Source organism: Bos indicus, chromosome 1 (assembly GCF_029378745.1).
Source record: "Bos indicus isolate NIAB-ARS_2022 breed Sahiwal x Tharparkar chromosome 1, NIAB-ARS_B.indTharparkar_mat_pri_1.0, whole genome shotgun sequence".
Lineage (NCBI taxonomy): Eukaryota > Metazoa > Chordata > Mammalia > Artiodactyla > Bovidae > Bos > Bos indicus.
The window spans coordinates 143065856-143088928 of record NC_091760.1 but is presented as its reverse complement, the minus strand read 5'-3'; the positions used below and the strand labels follow the sequence as shown (position 1 = coordinate 143088928).

At 47.3% G+C, this 23073-nt stretch overlaps 1 protein-coding gene across 2 annotated transcripts in view; it reads right to left on the bottom strand.

Annotated features, from left to right (window-relative positions):
* UBASH3A (ubiquitin associated and SH3 domain containing A) overlaps positions 1-15406 on the bottom strand; it is a 42934-nt gene extending 27528 nt beyond the window's left edge. For both annotated transcript variants that reach the window (XM_070795337.1, XM_070795343.1), the window contains exons 1-5: positions 15254-15406; positions 13049-13102; positions 8465-8651; positions 5828-6026; positions 1187-1356 (exon numbers count right to left, since the gene is read on the bottom strand). In XM_070795337.1, coding sequence (XP_070651438.1) covers positions 1187-1356; positions 5828-6026; positions 8465-8651; positions 13049-13102; positions 15254-15366 — 723 coding nt within the window. In that variant the 5' untranslated portion in view covers positions 15367-15406. The remainder of the gene's footprint in view (positions 1-1186; positions 1357-5827; positions 6027-8464; positions 8652-13048; positions 13103-15253) is intronic.
* Between the last annotated feature and the right edge of the window lie 7667 nt (positions 15407-23073).

Below are 23073 nucleotides of genomic sequence, written 5' to 3'. Positions count from 1 at the left end.
GAGGCGGGAGTCTTCAGGTGTCAAGTAAGGGCGGGTTCTGTGTCTCCAGGACACACCCAAGCCTTTGGCTGATGTCAGTGGAATGTGACCAAAGGATGCAAAGATTTCTTTGGAGAGATTTAGAAATGGGTATTGGTATCTACCTGTCATGTCTCTGTCTCTCTCATTTATCTACCAAATTATCTGTATTTGTGCTCACTCAGTCATGTCCCACTCTCTGTGACCTTATGGATGGTAGCCTGCCAGGCTCCTCTTTTCATGGGATTCTCCAGGCAAGAATACTAAAGTTGGTAGCCATTTCCTTCTCTGGGGGAGTCTTCCTGACCCAGGGATCAAACCTGAATCTCCTGTACTGGCAGGCAATTCTTTACCATTAGTGCCACCCATCTATCATCTATTTAACATCTATCAATCATCCATCATCTATATTTCTGTATCTATTATCTATCTATCCATCATCTACTAAACATCTACTTACCTGTCTATCCTCTATCAATTATCAATCTATACCTATCTATTTATCTGTCTACCTACTTACCTATCTACCTCTGTTTACTTATTATATGAAAAATCTCAAAGCATAACCAGATGTCACATCCACCCCCATTGGAGTGAGGTTATTTACAGTTTCTCCCATGTGAAGGAACACAGTGGATTCATACTTGTTCCATGGGTCTGAAAAGGAGTATAACAAAATCTTCTAAACCAATCAATCCCATAGGGAGGAAGTCCTGGACTGAGGCGTCACTAAATCACTATTTAAACAAATTAATAAGCAACATAATGCATTCATAAATCTTGGCAACAGTCCATTTTTAATACCAGTCCCACAGGGAGGGAGTCCTGGACTGAGGCTTCACTCAAGTCACTATTTAAACAAATTAATAGCCAACATAATGTATTCATAAATCTTTGCAACAGTCCACTTTTAATACCAGAAATGTTCCTTTTCTCCCCTCCAAATTTATGGATGTCTGCAACTTATAAATAAAAGAATGTTAATTCCAAAATGCAGGCAACAAAATGATTTTCAAGAAGGGATTAAAATTCTTCCTTCTACTGAGATAGCTCCAGCCAAGGGCTCTTGGGGTCAGGGCTGTGTCAGGCAGGCAGCAGCTCACCAGATCCCAGGGTGGGGGGTCCAGTCCAGCCACCCGCCTGGGCTTACCCACCTGGGCTTACCCACCTGGTAGTGTACAAAGCGCATGTCCCGGGAGTAGAGCGTGGCTGTCCACTGGCAGCTGTGGCTGGGGTTGATGGCTCTGGCCAGCTGCTCCAGCGTCCTCTGGTGGTGAGGGTAGAACTTGTGGGCCAGGGTGAGATGCAGCTGCTTGGTGCAAGGCTTCACCGTGCAGTCTGTGAAAGGAGGTACATGGGCACCTTGACCCAGATGGCTGTACTGCACGCCCAGGGCTCCCCGTCCAGAGCGGTTACGCGACCAGGGTGGCGATGCAAATGCTTTTACACAGGGTCCTATCTCTGCCCATTCTCACCCCCGCCCCCTGCACCAGTGCTTTCCTGACGAGGCGAGTTCTTGGCCCAGATGGGCTGCTGCATGGAGGTCAGTTTGTGACGGAGACGGCTGGGAGCGTGCACATCTGACCAGGAAGCAGGTGAGCAGAGAGAGTAGAGATACAGGTTTAGGGGTACATGCTTGGAGGGGGGGTCTGTCAATTTGCAAGCTAGTTGCTCCAACAATTGATTCAAATCTCCCTCGTCCCCTGGGATGCACATGTTTCTTGGTGGCCTGGATGGGTTGGGATCCCAGCCAGGTCATGGTTTTTTGTTCAGTTGCCAAGTCTCTGGAAGAAAACATCCCAGCACCTCTAATATCCATCTGGCTTTGTGAAGCAGGAAGACTTCAGAGTGGCCAGGCCCTGGCCTTTTTGAGTGACCTCTGTCCCCCGGGCCCCAGCTCTCCTGGTCCTCATTCCAGGGCCCTCAGGTCAGTGGGCGGTGGTGTCCCCGAAGCAGCCAGGATCTGATTTCAGCCAGGCCACAAAGCGGCTCTGTTCTGGGGAGGCAGTGATCAGTGGAACTGCACAGACTCGGGAAGCAGATAGACCTGACTTTAGACCCACCTGCCCCGTTTGGCAGGTGACCTTGGGGAGTGTCTTGGTCTGACTCAGCTTCAGTTTCAACAGCAACAACCTGAGGGTGAGGATGGCTGGTGTGGCCTGGGAAACCAGCCTCTTAACTCTAAGGTCCCCCAGAGACTTCTGGTAGACAATAGTTGCTTGCATGTTCAATTGCTTCAGTCGTGTCCGACTGTGTGCGACACTATGGACTGTAGCCCGCGAGGCTCCTCTGTCCATGGGATTCTCCAGGCAAGAATACTGGAGTGGGTTTCCATGCCCTCCTCCAGGGGATCTTCTCAACCCAGGGATCGAACCTGCATCTCTTATGACTCCTGCATTGGCAGGCGGGTTCTTAACCACTAGTGCCGCCTGGGAAGCCCAGATATTAGTTACCCACGGGCAACACTGAGAGGCACACAAGGACGTGTCCTCAACCGAGCAATGTCAATGACGCACTTCCTGGAGCCCAGACGTGGCGGCCCCACTAATGTCTTTATCCTCTGTCTGAGCCTTTGGTAGTAAAAGAGAAACCGCTGAGGTCTCCATGCCCCAAGTTGCGGGGATTGAGGCGCCTGAAATATGAGAGTGTGTGGGCGGCAGGGAAATTCCTTTTCTCGGGTGTTCCAGCTGTAGTGGGGAGGGCTGTCTTGCCGGGGGTGAGTCAGCATAGCCTGGGAAGGGCCCGCCACGATAGTCATCCGAGAGATCACTGAGTCACTGGCCTTCTGAATGGACACTTGTGTATCTTCTCTCCATGGCCCATGCCCCTGAGGACTGTGCCCTGGGCAGGGACACATGTGCTGGCAAGGCCCCCTGGAGCTGTGACTGACCCCTCCTGACCCAACAGGGTCAGGCCTGGGGCAGTGGCCATGGAGGGCAGGGCAGAACCAGCTCAGAGTTGGGTGATGGACAGGGGGTCAAAACCAGCTCTCGCAGGACAGGGGCTGGTCAGCAGGAGACCCAGGTGGAGCAGGAGAGGGCTGGACTCCAGGGCCAGCTTTAACACTCACTGGCTCGGGGACTTTGTCGGTTTCCTGCACTGATGTCACAAATGACCACACACTGGGCGGCTTAAAACAATGGAGATTTGTCCTCATGGTTCTGGAGCTGGAAATCCAAAGCCAAGGTGTCACGGGCCACCCCCTCTGAAGGCTCTCTGGGAGGGTCCCTCCTTGTTTCCTCCAGCTCCTTGGCTCATTGCCGCATCACTTCAACGCCTGGCATCTCCTCTGTGTCCCTGTGTTTTCTCGTCTCACGAGGACACTGGCCACTGGACTTAAGGCCTGTCCTACACTAGTGTGACCTCAACTACTTACATCTACAAAGACCTTATTTCCAAAGAAAGTCCTTTTCAGAGGTTTTGGGAGATGTGAATTCTAGGGGACACTCTTCAACTCATGATAGTGACCTCAGGCGGGTCACAGCCCTTCACGGCCCTTGGTCACTCCACTTTTAAAATGAGTGGCCATTGAGAGTCCCTTTGGGGCGGGAGCAGGGGGCTGTGAAAGTAAGGCAGGCACTGGTTCTGTGTGAGGGCTAGCAGCTGACACACTGCATGCTGACAAGAGCCATGTCATCCTTTTAGAGACAAGGGGACTCCAGAGTCATCATCAGAACTCAGGTTTACATAAAGGAGATCATTCCTCACAAATGACAACTCGCTCCAGTATTCTTGTCTAGAAAATCCCATGGATAGCGAAGCCGGGTGGGCTACAGTCCATGGGGTTGCAAAGAGTCAGACATGACTGAGCAACTGAGCACTCCTCAAAGACATGGCTAAGTTTATAGCTATCTAGAACATATGACCCCAGACTCGTCAAGCCAGCCTCCAGGTGGAAATCTGGGATTGATGAAACTAGTCATGTGGCCAGGATCGAAGTTCATACCCGTCTTGGGGGCAGAGGGGGGTCCTCCCGTCAGGGTGCCATGGTCTCTCTGAGTCTCAGACACAGAAAACACAGCAGTGCTGAGCACCTCTGTGTTCTAGGACCACTAGGACGTTCCCAGACAGGTTGCACTGTTAGAAGGTTGGGCCCAGTCATTCGAAAAGAAAGATGACTCAAGGGTCAGAAGACATGATTCAGGGTCACATCACCAACCAGGAATGAGGGAAAATTCACACCTGAGGTCAAGTCCAGAACACTTCCCACTAAACCCCAGCTGGAGCCCCAGTCCCCAGACCAGGGCTGCTGGTTGAGAAAAGGGAGTTTGGCTGATTCTCAAAGTGAGTCTAGGTAATGCACCTCCCCCTCCATCCCCCTACCAAGAGGCCAAGGAGACTAGACTATGCTCATACCTAAAAAACTTAAACAAATCAACTAGGACTTGTGTTTTACACATAGTGCTGGCCCCTTGAGGACAGGTGTCCCAAGTGGGATGTGGGGCTGGGGGAGGCACCCCAGCCTACAATCCCCATCGTCATGTGGCCGCACAATGACCGCCCGGGGCCATTTCCCAGCAGCTGAGTGTTTTGAAAAACCACATCAATACAACAAGGCTATTCTCACTTAGAGAAGAGCCCTCTGCTTGCTCGGAGGCTATTTGCTCACTTTTCTTAAAAATTAAATTATTTTGGCATATCAGTTCAGTTCAGTCGCTCCATCATGTCCGACTCTTTGCGACTCCAAGGACTGCAGCGAGCCAGGCTTTCCTGTCTTTCACCATCTCCCAAAGTCTGCTCAAACTCTTGTCCATTGAGTCAGTGATGTCATCCAACCATCTCATCCTCTGTCGTCCCCTTCTCCTCCTGCCTTCAATCTTTCCCAGCATCAGGGTCTTTTCCAACGAGTCAGTTCTTCACATCAGGTGGCCAAAGTTATTGGAGTTTCAGCGTCAGTCCTTCCAATGAATACTCAGGACTGATTTCCTTCAGGATGGACTGGTTGGAAAGTCCAAAGTCAGTCAGTTATGCATATACACGTATCCATTCTTTTCAGATTCCTTTCCCATATATAGGTCACTACAGAGTACTGAGTAGAGTTCCCTGTGCTGCACTTGTTTAGTTGCTCAGTCGTGTGCAACTCTTATAGTGACTCCATGGACTTTAGCACACCAGGGGCCCATGGGATTTCCTAGGCAAGAATACTGGAGTGGGTTGCCATTTCTACTTCCAGGGAATCTTCCCAACCTTAGGATTGAGCCTGCATCTCCTGCACTGGCAGATGGATTCTTAACCACTGAGTCACAGGGGAAGTCCCATACCACACAGCAGGTTCCTACTAGTTATCTATTTTATACGGAGTAGTGTGTATATGTCAATCCCCATTACCCAGTTCATCCCTTCCCCCTTCTTGGTAACCATAAGTTTGTTTTCTACTTCTGTGACTCTATTTCTGCTTTGTAAATATGGTCATTTGTGCCTTTTTTTTTTTTTTTAGATTCCACAGATCAGCGATATCAAATGGTGTTTGTCTCTGTCTAACTTACTTTACTCAGGTTTCTGAAGGACATTCTGGCATTTTATGGAGGTTCTAGGTAATTGTTAAGCCACAGGCTAAGGCTAAGTCATAGCTGTTGGCCGTAAAGGGCCAGGTGAGGGCTGAAGTGGCCTGGTGATGGTGTAGGCACCCCCATGTCCCGCCACCAGACTAGCTCGCAGGCTGACCATCACTGCACTGGGGAACAGCCTCACTCCTGCTGCCCTGGGCTCCACTCCTACCATCCGAGTGTAGCGAGCCCAGCCCCAGGCACAAAGGGACTCCCTTCTGTAAACCGGGGCTCTCTGCGCACCACTGCCCAGGGCTGCCTACCTGCCAAGACGGAGGCTTCTGTGGCGAACATCACAGCAAATTCCCGGATGATGTCTGCAGGGCTGTCGTCCACAAAGAAGCCCAGGTAGCTAATGGAAGAATGGAGAACCAGAGGCACAGCCGAGGGGAATGCGCGCAGGGTCCTGTCCCCAGCTCTCTTCAGTGCCTCGTATAGATACTCCACCTTCTGGTCCTCGCACTGAGGGACAGAGACAGGTCGGTCACCTGTTACCTTAACTGATGAGAACCAGGCAGCCATGGGAGCCTCCTTTTTGCTCCCGACACTGTAACACAATTTACCTGGTCCCAGTGTTTGGGATTATGGGTCTGTTCTATAGCTGGTCCCCAGTTCCTTAGGCAATTCAGGTCAAGCTCTTATTGGAATGGAATAGCCTCTAAGTGCCCAGGCAGGAAACCCCGGGTCCCTTGAACTTCGTCCTTCACTCCATCTTCAGTTGACCCAACGCCCCCATATTGCATCCTGAGCCCCTCTCCCACTCCCATGGAGCACAGCTATGCTCAGAACTGCATTATTGGCTTCTGGAGGTTCCTGTAGGCTCCACTGATGCAGTCCTGGGGTGTGCTGCTCAGAACGTAACCTACTGAGGAGGGTTGTAGCCTATTCCTTGGCTGCTGGCCTTCAGACTGGGCAGCAGGCCTCGCACTTGGCCGGTGATCAAACCATCCTTGTCTACAAGGGTCTCCTCTGATGTGGTCTTGGCTTATAAGCTCCCCATCAATCCCCACTGTCACCCACACACCCACTATCTGGCCACACAGCTCTTGGCTCAGTGAGGAAGACTCCATGAGGCCATGGGGGACCCCAGTGAACCCCAACACAGTGACCCCCATGGGGAGCTGGCTGATCCCTCCTCTCCCCAGCAGCAGGCTCCCCTGGGTTTCCCATAGCCCCCCTTGCTCTCTGAGCTATGAACCTTATCATTGTTGTTAACACACACCCACAGCTCCCCACTCACCAGAAGCTCACTAAATTCACCCCTGCCATATATTTGCAGCCCTCACAGGCCTGGAAGGCATGGGATATACCCACAGGGCACTCAACTCATAACCGCCATGTAGATGAACATATCTGCACACGTATTTCTTGGCCTCAGGCATGTAACCTTGAAGCATGGAGCCACGTTATACATAGAGCTGTAGTTGACGCCACCATTTGGTGGCTGTATGTTCTTAGAATCAGACAAAGAGTGAATTCCTGTTACACTCTTCTGCCGGAAAAGGACCCTCAGCCTCTAGGGCAGGGTTGGGGAAAGCGGGGCAGCTCCCTTGGGAGAAGGGAACTGTGTGTGTGATGTGTGTATGTGTGCACTTGTGCCCATGCCTCAGTGGGCTGTGAGGAGCTGGAGCCCCAGGTCAGCTTCCCGGTGGTCATGACCAGGCACATCCATTTCTAAGGTCATGTTCAGAGCTGGCTTGGCTGCCACTCCTTTCCCTGATGAGCTCCCAGGACAAGCCATAAAGGAACCCAGTCGCTGGCCAAGCAGGGTGACCAACTCACCCAGCTTACCTGGACTCTTCTGGATTCAACACCTGGGAATCCCTCCCCACCTCATGGCAAATGAGGGTGTTTATCAGGGGCTCTGGGAGGCACTGCTTCTCCTGGGCATCTTCTGGAAACCATCCTGCACAGGTGTGCAGCCCCCTTTCTGTGCAATGCAGAGGAGCCTGGAACAAAGGATTCCTTGGGCCCCAGTGGGATGCTGAGAGTTTGCTGACAGCAGAGCCAGGGTGGTGCGGCGTGTGCCCTCTACATTTTTCTGGTCAGGAGCCCCAGTGTTGTCTTTCCCTCCTCATTCTCATGCCTCCCTCTTGTCTTTGAGCAATCCAGGTCCTTCCCAGGACGCCTGCAGAACTGCCTCCTGACCTCTTCTGGGCCAGAGAGCTGGTCCCCAAGGCAGGAAGAAGTCCTGCATCTGCAGCTGGCCAATCTGTTCATTAATTGATCCATCACAGGTTTGTGAAGCTCCCACTCAGGCTGAGGCACTTGCTAGTCTCTGCAGGTACAATAGTGAGCGAAGCCTCCTCCCTGCCTTGAGGGTTTCAGTCCAGTGAGGGATGCCAAGTTGCATCAGACACACTGCCGTGCAACAGGGAAAGAGCCACTAGATAGGGAACAAAGGGATGGTGGGAGCACGGAGCACACAAGGCTTCTAGCTGGGGAGATGTTGCTGTTTAGTCACTGGCTCTTTTATGGCCCCATGGACAGTAGCCCATCAGGCTCCTCTTTCCATGGGGTTTTCTAGGCAAGAATACTGGAATGGGTTTCTATTTCCTTTTCCAGGGGAGAAAAATAGATTCCTGACCCAGGGATCAAACCTGCATCTCCTACATTGCAGGTGGATTCTTTACCACTGAACCATCAGGGAAGCCTGCCTGGGGAGGGGGGGGTAAGACTCAAAAAGGGAGAGGATAAATGATTTGGGTTCTGAAGGATGAATAGGAGTTGACCAGATGAAGACGAGGAAGAAAGTAAAGGCTATCTCACGCAAACATCACTGTTGTGCACCACTCTATGAAAATAAACCCCTTAGTTTTGCCCCATCACCACCTAGTTATTGCAGGAAATGACTCAGCTGCTATGTTAATGAGAATTAAATGTGCCTTGGGCCAACTCACCGTGAAGAAGTCACAGAGCGTTATATGAGGGAAGACCTCGTGGGCTCTGTTCTTGGCACACTGCCGCCTGCTTTCTCTCCAGAAGTCTTGAAGCTTGTCCAGCAGGGGACCGGTGGGGCAGAGGAACAGGGCGTACTCCTGGGGGATGGGGTCGTCCAGAGAAGGGTCATTGCAATGGCAGTGTAGCCTGCAAGAGAGGAAGGGACACTCACCTGGCACTGTGGCCAAACGAGTCTTTCCCCAGGGAAGGCAGAGGGCAGTGCTGATGGTGACTCAGAACAGCCCGCCATGTGTAGAGCACCAGGGTGTCTGCACCCAGGCAGAACTCACCGAGCACAGGGCTGAGTGTGATCGCAGAGGAGCTGGGCATCCACCCAGGTCCCTGTGCTGTGCTAAGTCACTTCAGTCGTGTCTGACTTTGCAACCTCAAGGACTGTAGCCCTCCAAGTTCCTCTGTCCATGGGATTCTCCAGGCAAGAGTACTGGAGTGGGTTGCCCTTTCCTTCTCCAGTGGGTCCTCCCAACCCAGGGATAGAACCTGTGTCTCTTATGTCTCCTGCGTTGGCAGGCAGTTTCTTTACCACTAGCGCCACCTGGGAAACCAGGTCTCAGACCCTGGCTAGTCTGAATCCCAGGCTAATAACCAAGACAAGGTGAGAAGGTGACCAAAATACTCAAAACCTGGTTTTCTAATGGTCCCTCCGGGTCAGGTATCTCCTTAGGGTTGAAGTTTTCTGGGAAAAACCTGCATTTTAATTTTATCTCAATCTTCAAATTAAGTATAAACATCAAAGCCCCAAAGACCTAGACAGAACTTAGGCAGCTACTCTATTTTCTTTGAGTTCAGAAAGTTATCTATGTTTATTTGGCCGCCGCAAGCTTTGGTTACGGCACGCGGGGTCTTTCGATCCGGCGTGTAGGCGTCAGTATTTGTGGCATGTGGGCTTAGTTGCTTCTAGGCATGAGTGATCTTAGTGTGTCCACGCTGTTGCAAGGTGGGTTCTTAACCACTGGACCACCAGGGAAGTCCCAGAAAGTTATTTAAAATACTATGAAAGATGACATACAGCCCCCAAGTCAGGCTCCTTCTCACCAATAGTAAAAAATGAATAAAATTGAGGCAACTGAGAGATACCATTTTCCCACTTGTAAAATTACCAGAATGCCTTTCAGAGGATAAAAGCTAAGCTTCGTTTTGTCAAAGGTGCCCAGAGACTGAAGGATGAATTTCTACAACCTTTACATAAAGCAATTTGCCAAGATGTATCAAGAGCGTTAAAATACCCCTTCCATTTGAACTAATAAATCCTTTCCAGAAATTTATTCAAGGCAAAAAGTGTAGATAACACTGCATGTATAAAATGTTTATTATACCATTATTTATAACATGAACGAAGGAAAAAACTAGAAAAGTGATAATAACTTTATCATGTAGTCACTGGAAATTACAGATTCGAATAATTTTTGATGGCTCAGAGAAGTGTTTGTGATATAACATTAAATTTAGAAATCAGGGTACAACCAGTGGAGAAGACATGAGATACACACAAATACTTTCTTCTTAACAATAAAAAAACACCAAGGAGGAAGCTTTGCTCCCTTTATCACAGCTCACTTACCAGCTCTAGGAGAGGAAATCTCGACTCTTAATCTGCTTTGTGTTCTCACAGACATTTAGGTAACAGGTGCATGGATAGCACTTGTGTGTATTATTTAAATCAAAAGCTATTGTTCAAATCATACTACAACTCGCATTTTTTACTCAGCAATATGTTTTTGTAATCTCTCCCTGTTGATACACATACAACTGGTTAAGTGTGTCAGAGTGAACCTTCTAAGGGCTATAAAACAGTCCATACTTCATCCATCCATGCCACTGATGGGCATTTAAATTGTTTTCTTCTTTTAAAACTTCATAGCACTATGATTAAGATCTTTTCACATTCTTTATTTTATTTTATTTTTTTTTGGCTGCTCTCCGGGGCATGTGGGATCCTAGTTCCCTGACCAGGGATGGAATATGCAGCCACTGCTTTGGAAGCAGAATCTTAACCACTGGACCAGCCACCAGGGAAGTCCCCTGCACACTCTTTTTAGGCTCTTTGTGTTTCTCCAAGGAATGTACTAAGACATGAACTGCCAGGCAGCATCTACTCACATTTTCAGTGTTGATATTCACCCCAAGTTGCAACCAGGAAAGTGAGAGAGAGACTACCTTCCCCTCATCCTCACCACCGCTTGAAGCTGCCTTTTGTTGTTAACGGCATCCTAATTTGCAACCCCATGATTGCCAGTGAGGTTGGGCCACTCTTGCACAGTCCAGAAGACCCACGGTCTCCCTGATCCTTGGCAGGTCTGCTGATGTCTCTGGCTGAGTCACCATCAGCAGGGACCAACCACGACTCTCACAGCAGTACGTTTATTTTTTACTTCCAATTTGGCCACTGACTTTAAAATAAATTCAAAATGGATTAAAGATCTAAATGTAAGACCAGAAACTATAAAACTCCTAGAAGAAAACATAGGTAAAACACTCTCGGACATAAATCATAGCAGGATCCTCTATGACCCACCTCCCAGAGTAATGGAAATAAAAGCAAAAATAAACAAATGGGACTTAATTAAACTTAAAAACTTTTGTACAGTGAAGGAAACTATAAGCAAGGTGAAAAGAAAGCCTTCAGAATGGGAGAAAATAATAGCAAACGAAGCAACTGACAAAGAATTAATCTCAAAAATATACAAGCAATTCCTGCAGCTCAATTCCAGAAAAATAAATGACCCAGTCAAAAAATGAGCCAAAGAACTAAACAGACATTTCTCCAAAGAAGACATACAGATGGCTAACAAACACATGAAAAGATGCTCAACATCACTCATTATCAGAGAAATGCAAATCAAAACCACAATGAGGTACCGTCTCACGCTGGTCAGAATGGCTGCTATCCAAAAGTCTACAAACAATAAATGCTGGAGAGGGTGCGAAGAAAAAGGAACCCTCTTACACTGTTGGTGGGAATGCAAACTAGTACAGCCACTATGGAGAACAGTGTGGAGAGTCCTTAAAACACTGGAAATAGAACTGCCATACAACCCAGTAATCCCACTGCTGGGCATACACACTGAGGAAACCAGAGTTGAAAGAGACACGTGTACCCCAATGTTCATCACAGCACTGTTTATAATAGCCAGGACATGAAAGCAACCTAGATGTCCATCGGCAGACGAATGGATAAGAAAGCTGTGGTACATATACCCAATGGAATATTACTCAGCTATTAAAAAGAATGCATTTGAATCAGTTCTAATGAGGTGGATGAAGCTAGAGCCTATTATACAGATCGAAGTTAGTCAGAGAGAAAAACACCAATATGGTATATTAACACATATATATGGAATTTAGAAAGATGGTAACAATGACCCTATATGTGAGACAGCAAAAGAGACACAGAAGTAAGGAACAGGCTTTTGGACTCTGTGGGAGAAGGCGAGGGTGGGATGATCTGAGAGAATAGCACTGAAACACGTATATTATCATATGTGAAACAGATCGCCAGTCCAGGTTCGATGCATGAGACAGGGTGCTCAGGGCTGGTACACTGGGATGACCCAGAGGGATGGGATGGGGAGGGAGGTGGGAGGAAGGGTCAGGATGGGAAACACATGTACACCCATGGCTGATTCATGTCAATGTATGGCAAAAATCACTACAATACTGTAAAGTAATTAGCCTCCAATTAAAATAAATTAAAAAAAAGAAAAGAAATAGGCAATTCAAATAAAATAAAATAAAGTCAGCCTAGTCCAGAGGGTCCTGGGTGTTTCCTTTTTTCCTGTACAGGGGTTGCATTTTTACCCTTGAGTTTTGGAGGCCTAGAGTTTTTGGAGGAGGAGGGGTTTCCCGCTGAGGACACCCTGAGCCCCCAGTGCTCGCCATCCTGCTCTGGGAACGGGCCCCCAGCCAGTGGGACCTGGGGTTTCTGTTTGATTTTCTGCAGCTATTCCAGGGTGGAGCACAAGGGGACTTCCCACCGTGGGACAGAATGATGGCATCACGGCACATGCGGGCGGGCCTGAGTTTTAGAGAACAGGGCGTCCTCTTTGATTCCTGGGGCAGGAGAGCAAGGCTCGTAGCAGTGGGCGGGTGGCAAAGCCGCAGAGCTGGAGGCTGGCAGGGCCGCCTGGAACCCAGAGCTCCCCTGCACCCAGCACCCTTAAGGTGCAACGTGCCAAGGCCTGGGGGCTCTCACCACCACCTGCCAGTTCTCACTCCATCAGAAGTGGAGAGAGTGGCGACCTCGATTTCACATCAGCAAAAATGTCTCTTTCTTGTTTATTCAACAACAAACCACATGAATGTTTCTCTTCATTGATAGTCACATTGGGATCATATCAGAATTTTAAGAAATCTTAAGAAAGCGTTGTTCAGAGTTTTCTCTCTTTTGTTTTCCGTTCTAGCTGGGGGTTTTTTACTGCTTTCCCTGGGCACCGTGGGCTGTGTAGAGGTGCCCGCCCGCCCAGGGGATCCTGGGGACCTCCCAGCTCCCCTGCAGAGACCCTACAACCTGCAGGCCCCCCACTCACCAGTTTGACGCCTCCTCTGCTGTCTTCCTTCCAGTGGCTGCCAATGCCTTGAGCCTGTGGGAGGCAGAGTGCAAGGAGCTCTCAGAACGCTAACTTTCATTCTTTGGAAAAGGTCGGGGTTGGGGGGCTGTCTCCACAATACAGCGGACCTTCAGGAGGGACCCCAGAGGGCTAGATGGGGAGACCTCAGAGTGTGATGCAGTGCCCAGACCTCCACCCTCTGCGCAGCATCACTGTGGTTTGGGAAACAGACTGCTTGCATCTCTCCACTCCCACCCATGATTTCCCTTCCCTGACCCCACCCCCAGTCCCTGGCATGGAGACCAAGGGTTCATGTCCTGAGGTTCACCCATGCCTGAATCCCACCTCCCTGACCCTCTCCCATGCACTCTCAGATCTTCAAGGTAGCCATGCAGGGCCACGTCCCTGGCTTGTACATGTGCCTCCCTGACCACATGCCCTAGGGGAAATGGCACAGGGTCTTCCAGGCTTGGCTCAGGTGTTCTTCTTCCAGAAAGCCCTCCCTAAAGTGCTCAAGGAGGGTGCGCGTGCAGCTCTCCTGTGCTTCCCCACCACACACATGGCACCTTGCTCCTCATCCTCATGGACTCGTGTTCGCCTGCCTGTCCAACCATCTGTGAGCTCCCTGGGCTTAACCATGTCTTACTCATCCTTGCTGTATGTACAGTGAATTGAGTTTAACCGAAGGGGCCCAAACTAGACAGAATGGAGTTTGATGAAGGCAGTTCATCCTCAAATTTAGCCTGGATATCGCCAGGAACCTGAGATGGCCACTGCCCAGTGGGGCTATTTCAGAGGATGCTGGTGGGCCTGAGGCCTTCTGGAGAGGTTAGCAGGAGACTTACCGGGGTGCTCCCACCCCAGGGAGACACTTAAAACAGGTTTCTCCAACTCCAACACATAGCTAATGTTTAAACTGGAAGGAATTGGGTTTATTTTGGTCACGCTTTGCAGCATATGAGATCTTAGCTCCCCAACCAGGAATTGAACCCACACCCCTTGCACTGAAAGTATGGCGCCTTAACCACTGGACCATCAGGAAAGTCCTCAAATTGGAAGGAATTTTAAGTATGTGTCTAACGGCAACTTCAGTCACATAATAAAGAGTGAATGTTACAGGCACTGGGACTGGGGTTTCAGCCCTGCCCCTCCACTACCATCCCTTTCTTGCCTCTATGTCCTCGTCTGCACCTGATGGACGGTGTCCAGCCTACGGCAGGCACCCGTGCATGCCTGATCCTGTTCCTGTCTCACAGACTCCCGGTTTACTATGAACGCGACGTGACAACAAAGTCCTGCTTTGGTTTGGGGAGAAAAGAGGTCTAGCCTCAGTCATTCCGTCCAGTTGGGCAGGGGTTTGTTATCTGTTTAAAGTGATTGCCCCCTCCCACATCCACAGTCACCTAAGGGGACTTCTGATGCATTTCCCATGTGAATACAGGCACGAAAAGGACCAGATCTAAGAACAACGTGGAAGCTGCCACCACTGTCAGGCTCAAAGCTCATCATTCTGGGGGATCTTTCCCTGGAGGAGGGCATGGCAACCCACTCCAGTATTCTTACCTGGAGAATTCCATGGACAGAGGGGCCTGGCAGGCTATAGTCCATGGTGTTGCAAAAGAGTTCACATGACTCACACCTTCACCCTCCCTCTCTGGTGGGGATATTCAGGGTGGAGTCGTCTCTGTGTGGCCCTTCTCCTAAGATCACATCCTCCCTGCTTGGGGGCTTCCTTAACCATTTCTGTTCATTATCACACAGTCAAGAACCCTTACCCACAAGGGGTTTCTCTGCACATTTAGAAGTAACATTCCTGTGTATTTCAACAGGTCCCAGCATCAGAGACCACCCCTGACCGACTTAGGGGCTTTTACAACGAGTCTCAAAAGCCATCTGTGATTATCCAAACTGCTCACAGAGAGGGTACAGCCAGGCGTCTCCAAACCCTGGTTCCAATTTCACAAACCTCGGGATCCCACCATCACCAGACAGCAAAGTTTGTCTTTAAAAGGCAAAGTGCGTGTCGTTTATAAAAGCAGAAAAGGCCTCATTTTGAGATGAATCTCGGGCCCGCAGGGTGCACCCCTTGACAGGAAGTCAGGGCTCTGAGCCGCCCGCAGTTCTGTGGCCACAGCAGGGTCAGCTTGGGGTCCGGGGAGCCAGGCCAGGCCAGGCGGTACTCACGCGGTGTGCGCTGGGAAGCCCATGCCCAGGAGGGGGTCCAGGAGGGAAGGGGTGCTGCGGCCCTTGAGTTTATTGAAGACTTTGGCATAGAGCTGGGTCTCGCCTGCTGCCATCGCTTCCTGCTGCAGACTGAGGCGAGCAGATAAAGCTGAGAGGCTGAGGCTGAGAAGAAAACCTCAAGCCCTTTCTGATCTTTCTGACAAAGCTAATATCCTGTTTGCATGAGATACTGCTTTTCAGAGTTCTCTTTGCAGAGTGTGGGTGCAGGGCCCACCAAGCCCCTTCCACAGTGGGGTTTGGGGTCAGGAGGTCATGGGATCGGCCTTGGTTCTGACTTGGGCTGCACTTGGGAGGAGTCTGCCTGGCATGGGTGGGAAGGGAGGCTGGGGGAGGGGAATCCGGGGTGGGGTTCTTTACTGGGTCCCACTGGCGGCAGAACCCTGAGCCACCTGGATCTTAGTTTCCCTGTCTGTAGAAGACATTAAACTACCCTGTATCAGCTGTCCCTCATAGTTTTAAAATTTCTGGCTCTTTTAGTTGTTCATTGATTTCTTTTCTGTAAAAACGTTATAAAGTTTAACACGCATGCAGAAAAGCTGGTGAATCCTACGGGTAGAGCTCCTTGCGTTTTCATAGTGGACTCACACCCCTAATCTTTTAGGACCAGCAGCAAAACAGAGGTCCTCGACCTGGGAGTTTTGGCCCCCATTCCCAGGGACCACTGGCATTGTTGGAAGACATTTTGATTGTCACAACCAGAGGAGGGGGTGTTTGCTAACTGTGCCTAGTGAGGGGAGGCCAGGAACGCTGCAGCATACACGACAGCAAAGAAGGGTCCAACTCAAGATGATAACAGTGCCAGAGTTGAGTGCCTCTGTTCTAAACATCATCAGAACCTTGGAAGCCCCCGGGCCCCAGCGCCCCACCCCCAGCCTCCTAGTTTTCTCTTCCCTTTCCTGTAGCTGTTGCTCTCACTTGTATATTAATTTTGCTCATCTTTGAACCTGACATAAACAGAACCGTATAGTGTGTTCTCTTCCATGTCCGTTCCTTTTGCCCAAAATCACGAGCATGAAATTTATCCTTGTTGAGAGTAACCATATTTCACTATATTCCTGTATAGTGTTCCATCAGATAAATGCACTATGCTTTATTTCTCTAGTTGTCAGCTGATGTACATTTGGGTGCCTTTCAGACATTCTTGGTATATTTCTTTGAGTACCCGATGCACACATTTCTGTTAGGCACCTGTCTCAGGGTGGGATTGCGCGATCACAGGACGTGTTCGTCCTTCATCAGACACCGCCAAGCAATTTCACTCAGCAGTCGTACCAGCTCGCCCCCTCAGCAGCAGAGGATTGAAGTTCCTGCCCACACTTGATGTTATCATTCTTGCAGCCAATCTGGGGGTGTGTCGTGGTATCTCACTGTGGTTCTAATTTTTGCATTTCCCCAAAGGGCGATGACACTGAGCACCTTGAGACGGGTTACTGGGCATTTGGATTTCCTCTTAGGTGAAGGGCCTCTTCTAGCGGTCCGCCATTTTTAAACTAGGTTGTTTGGGCTTTCTTATCCATTTGTGGAAACTCTGGAGACGAATCTTTTGTTGGATGACTTTATTTATTATTTTATTTTTAATTAATTTTTAGTTTTTATCATTTTCAAAAGATTTTTTATTGGAGTATAATTGTTTATAATGCTGTGTTTCTGTGGTACAGAAAAGTGAATCATCTATATGTATACATATATCCCCTCTTTTTTGGATTTCCCTCCCATTTAGGTCAACACAGAGCACTGAGTAGAGTTCCCTGTGCTCTACAATAGTTTCTCATTAGTTATCTATTTTATACATAGCAGTGTAATATGTATAAAGCATCTACTTCTGCTTCATTGACTATGCTAAAGTCTTTGACTCTGTGGATCACAGCAAACTGTGGAAAACTCTTAGAGAGATGGCAATACCAGACCACCTTACCTGCCTTCCAAGAAACCTGTATGCAAGTCAAGAAGCAACAGTTAGAACTGGACACGGAACAACAGACTGGCTCCAAATTGGGAAAGGAGTACATCAAGGCTGTATATTATCACCCTGCTTATTTAACTTGTATGCAGAGTACATCATGTGAAATGCTGGGCTGGATGAAGCACAAACTGGAATCAAGATTGCCGGGAGAAATATCAATAACCTCAGATACGCAGATGACACCACCCTTATGGCAGAAAGTGAAAAGGAACTAAAAAGCCTCTTGATGAAGGCAAAAGAGGAGAGTGAAAATGCTGGCTTAACACTCAACATTCAAAAATGAAGATCATGACGTCTGGTCCCATCACTTTATGGCAAATAGATGGGGAAACAATGGAAGGTGACAGACTTTATTTTCTGGGCTCCAAATTCACTGCAGATGGTGACTGCAGCCAAGAAATTAAAAGACGCTTGCTCCTTGGAAGAAAAGACAGCATATTAAAAAGCAGAGATATTACTTTGCCAACAAAGGGGTGTCTAGTCAAAGCTATGGTTTTTCCAGTAGTTATGTATGGATGTGAGAGTTGGGCCATAAAGAAGGCTGAGTGCTAAAGAATTGATGCTTTTGAACTGTGGTTTTAGAGAAGTCTCTTAGGAGTCCCTTGGACTGCAAGGAGATCAAACTAGTCAATCCTAAAGGAAATCAGTCCTAAATATTCATTGGAAGGACTGATGCTGAAGCTGAAGCTCCAATACTTTGGCCACCTGATGTGAAGAACCAACTCATTAGAAAAGACCCTGATGCTGGGAAAGATTGAAGGCAGGAGAAGAAGGGGATGACAGAGGATGAGATGGTTGGATGGTATCACTGTCTCAGTGGACATGAGTTTGAGCAAACTTCAGGAGATGGTGAAGGACAGGGAAGCCTGCCATGCTGCAGTCCATGGGGTCACAAAGAGTCAGACACAACTGAGCAACTGAACTGAACTGAATAACTTTTTCTGGGCTTCCAGCTCAGTGGGTAAAGACTCCTCCTGCAATGAGGCAGATGCAGAAGACTTATGTTCGGTCTCTGGGTCGGTAAGATCCCTTGGTTGAGAGCATGGCAACTCACTCCAGTATTCTTGCCTGGAGAATCCCCATGGACAGAGACATCTCAAAGAGTTGGACATGACTGAAGCAACTGAGCACATGCAATAACTTCGTCCAAGCTGTGGTCTGCTTTTTAAAAATCTCTTAGTAATGTCTTTGGGTGGAACAACATGTAATTAATTTAGCAATCTTTTCTCTGATTGGTAGGATTTTCTACATCCTGTTGAAGAAATCACTGTTAATACAATATGGATGTAGGTAGATTCATGGGGTCGCAAAGAGTCGGACATGACTGAGCGACTGATCTGATCTGATCTGATGTTTTCTTCTTGGCATTTTACCAAGTTTACAATTCATATTAAGCTCTACTATCCATTTGAATTAATTTTATATATGGTGGGAGGTAGAGGTGAAAGTTCATTTATTCCCCACGTTTTTGTTCACTGAAAGGACTATCCTTTGCCCAGTGAATTGCAGTAGAATGTTTACTATAAGTCAGTTGATTGAATATGTATCAGCCTGTTTCTGACTCTACTATGCTTTATTATTTGATTGTTCAATTTTGTGTCCACATTACACTGTTTTGATTACTGTGGTACCGAGCCCTCTGATTTTGTCTCCTCCTTCAAGGTTGTTTGCTTCTCTACACCCTTTGATTTTTCATATAAATTTAAAAGTCAAGTTGCTGTAGTGGGCCATTGGAAGGTGCAGAAAGACTCTCATATGTTGCCAAACTGGTTCTCAACAAAGGGGCCAATGTAATTCATAAAGTGTTAGTCACTCAGTCGTGTCCAGTGCTTTGTGACCCCATGGGCTATAGCCTGCCAGGCTCCTCTGTCCATGGCATTCTCCAGGCAAGAATACTGGAGTGGGTTGCCATTCCCTTCTCCAGGGGATCTTCCTGACCGAAAGATCGAACCTGGATCTCTCCCATTGGCAGGCCAATTTTTTACAGTCTAAGCCTCCAGGGAAGTCAATGTAATTCACAGAGGAAAGGATAATGCTTTCAACAAATAGTGCTGTTAACTGCACATCAGTATGGAGAAAGTATGAATCTCAACACTTTCTTCACATCGTGTCCCCAAATTAACTCAAAATGTATGATGGACCTAAATGTAAAAGCTAAAACTGTGAAACTTCTAAAAGAAAAAAGAAATCTTTCCTATGTTGGAGATTGCCAAGTTTTCTTAGTACGTAAAAAGAATGAATCATACAAGCAGAAAATTGATAAATTTGGCTTCAAAATTGAAAACATTTACTCTTTAAAAGACATCATAAGGAAAATAAAAAGACCATGCACAGACAGGGATAGGATATCATCATAAACACACCTGACACAGGACTTAGATCCAGAATATAATATAATATAATATAATATAATATAATATAATATAATTGCATATGTATCCACTTGGGTGTAGTAGTGTTAGTCTTTCAGTCGTGTCCCACTCTTTGTATATATATATAATTTTCTCAATAATAAGAAAACAAACAATCCAGTTTAAAAATAGGCAAAAGATCTAAATGAACACTTAACAAAAGAAGATACAGAAATGGCTATTGAGGACGTGAAAGCTATTGAATATCATTAGTCATCAGGAAAATGTAAATTAAAACCACAACGTGATGCCGAATACACTTACTGTGCTGTGCTTAGTCGCTCAGTCGTGTCTGACTCTTTGCATCCCTATAGACTGTAGTCTGCCGGGCTCCTCTGTCCATGGTGATTTTCCAGGCAAGAATACTGGAGTGGGTTGCCACACCCTCCTCCAAGGGATCTTCCCAACACAGGGACTGAACCCAGGTCTCCCACATTGCAGGCAGATTCTTTACAGTCTGAGCCACCAGGGAAGCCCAAATACACCTACTAGAAGAGCTAAATTTGAAAAGACAGACAGTACCAAGTATTGGCAAGGCTGTGGAATAATTGGAACTCTCACAAGGCTGTGGAATAATTGGAACTCTTGTACGGTGCTGGTAGGAATGCAAAATTGTCCAACATTTTGACATTTGAGTTTCTTATAGTTAAACATACATTTGCTATATGACCAAGTCATTCCTAGCAATCTTCCAGGGAGAAATAAAAATGTATGTCCACACTAAAACTTTACATGAACCTCCCTGATGGCTTTATTCACAGGAGACCCAAACTGGAAAAAATTCAAATGTCCATCAACTGGTGAATGGATACAAAAATTATGCTATATTCAATCAGATCAGATGAGATCAGTTGCTCAGTCATGTCCAACTCTTTGCGACCCCATGAATCGCAGCACGCCAGGCCTCCCTGTCCATCACCAACTCCCGGAGTTCACTCAGACTCACGTCCATCAAGTCAGTGATGCCATCCAGCCATCTCATCCTCTGTCGTCCCCTTCTCCTCCTGCCCCCAATCCCTCCCAGCATCAGAGTCTTTTCCAATGAGTCAACTCTTTGCATAAGGTGGCCAAAGTATTGGCGTTTCAGCTTTAGCATCATTCCTTCCAAAGAAATCCCAGAGTGGATCTCCTTCACAATGGACTGGTTGGATCTCCTTGCAGTCCAAGGGACTCTCAAGAGTCTTCTCCAACACCACAGTTCAAAAGCATCAATTCTTCGGCGCTCAGCTTTCTTCACAGTCCAACTCTCACATCCATACATGACCACAGGAAAAATCATAGCCTTGACTAGACGGACCTTTGTTGGCAAAGTAATGTCTCTGCTTTTCAATATGCTATCTAGGTTGGTCATAACTTTCCTTCCAAGGAGAAAGTGTCTTTTAATTTCACGGCTGCAGTCACCATCTGCAGTGATTTTGGAGCCCAGAAAAATAAAGTCTGACACTCTTTCCACTGTTTCCCCATCTATTTCCCATGAAGTGGTGGGACCGGATGCCATGATCTTCATTTTCTGAATGTTGAGCTTTAAGCCAACTTTTTCACTCTCCACTTTCACTTTCATCAAGAGGCTTTTTAGTTCCTCTTCACTTTCTGCCATAAGGGTGGTGTCATCTGCATATCTGAGGTTATTGATATTTCTCCCGGCAATCTTGATTCCAGCTTGTGTTTCTTCCAGTCTAGCGTTTCTCATGATGTACTCTGCATATAAGTTAAATAAACAGGGTGACAATATACAGCCTTGACGAACTCCTTTTCCTATTTGGAACCAGTCTGCTGTTCCATGTCCAGTTCTAACTGTTGCTTCCTGGCCTGCATACAAATTTCTCAAGAGGCAGATCAGGTGGTCTGGTATTCCCATCTCTTTCAGAATTTTCCACAGTTTATTGTGATCCACACAGTCAAAGGCTTTGGCATAGTCAATAAAGCAGAAATAGATGTTTTTCTGGAACTCTCTTGCTTTTCCCATGATCCAGCGGATGTTGGCAATTTGATCTCCGGTCCCTCTGCCTTTTCTAAAACCAGCTTGAACATCAGGAAGTTCACGGTTCACATATTGCTGAAGCCTGGCTTGGAGAATTTTAAGCATTACTTTACTAGCGTGTGAGATGAGTGCAATTGTGCAGTAGTTTGAGCATTCTTTGGCATTGCCTTTCTTTGGGATTGGAATGAAAACTGACCTTTTCCAGTCCTGTGGCCACTGCTGAGTTTTCCAAATTTGCTGGCATATTGAGTGCAGCACTTTCACAGCATCATCTTTCATGATTTGGAATAGCTCAACTGGAATTCCATCACCTCCCCTAATTTTGTTGGTAGTGATGCTTTCTAAGGCCCACTTGACTTCACATTCCAGGATGTCTGGCTCTAGGTCAGTGATCACACCATCGTGATTATCTGGGTCGTGAAGATCTTTTTTGTACAGTTCTTCTGTGTATTCTTGCCATCTCTTCTTAATATCTTCTGCTTCTATTAGGTCCATGCCATTTCTGTCCTTTATTGAGCTCATCTTTGCATGAAATGTTCCTTTGGTATCTCTGATTTTCTTGAAGAGATTCCTAGTCTTTCCCATTCTGTTGTTTTCCTCTATTTCTTTGCATTGATTGCTGAAGAAGGCTTTCTTATTGCTTCTTGCTATTCTTTGGAACTCTGCATTCAGATGTTTATATCTTTCCTTTTCTCCTTTGCTTTTCGCCTATCTTCTTTTCACAGCTATTTGTAAGACCTCTCCAGACAGCCATTTTGCTTTTTTGCATTTCTTTTCTATGGGAATGGTCTTGATCCCTGTCTCCTGTACAATGTCACGAACCTCATTCCATAGTTCATCAGGCACTCTATCTATCAGATCTAGGCCCTTAAATCTATTTCTCACTTCCACTGTATATTCAATCAATGGGATAATATTTATCTATAATAAGGAACACACTGTAGATTCGTACAATATCATGGGTGAATTTAAAAGAACGTTATATCAGCTAAAAATAGCCAGAGACAAAATCATGCTATATGATTTTGTTTAAATGAAATCCTAAAAATGATAAAACTAATCTATAGAAACAGAAAGCAGATTAAGTGGTTGACCAAAACTAGTGTATCCAGTGTTCTTGCCTGGAGAATCCCAGGGACGGGGAAACCTGGGGGGCTGCCGTCTGTGGGGTCGCACAGAGTCGGACACGACTGAAGTGGCTTAGCAGCAGCAGCAGCAGCAGCAGCAGCAGCAGCAGCAGTATATTTAGGGGCTTTGCGGGTAATGGAAATGTTCTATTCCCTGATTTGGTGGTGAGTAGATAGGCACATAGATCTGAACTAAACATGTAGAATGAACTAACTAACACTTAGGATGAATGCATTTTATAGTGTGTAAACTAAACTTCAATAAAATTAATTTTAAA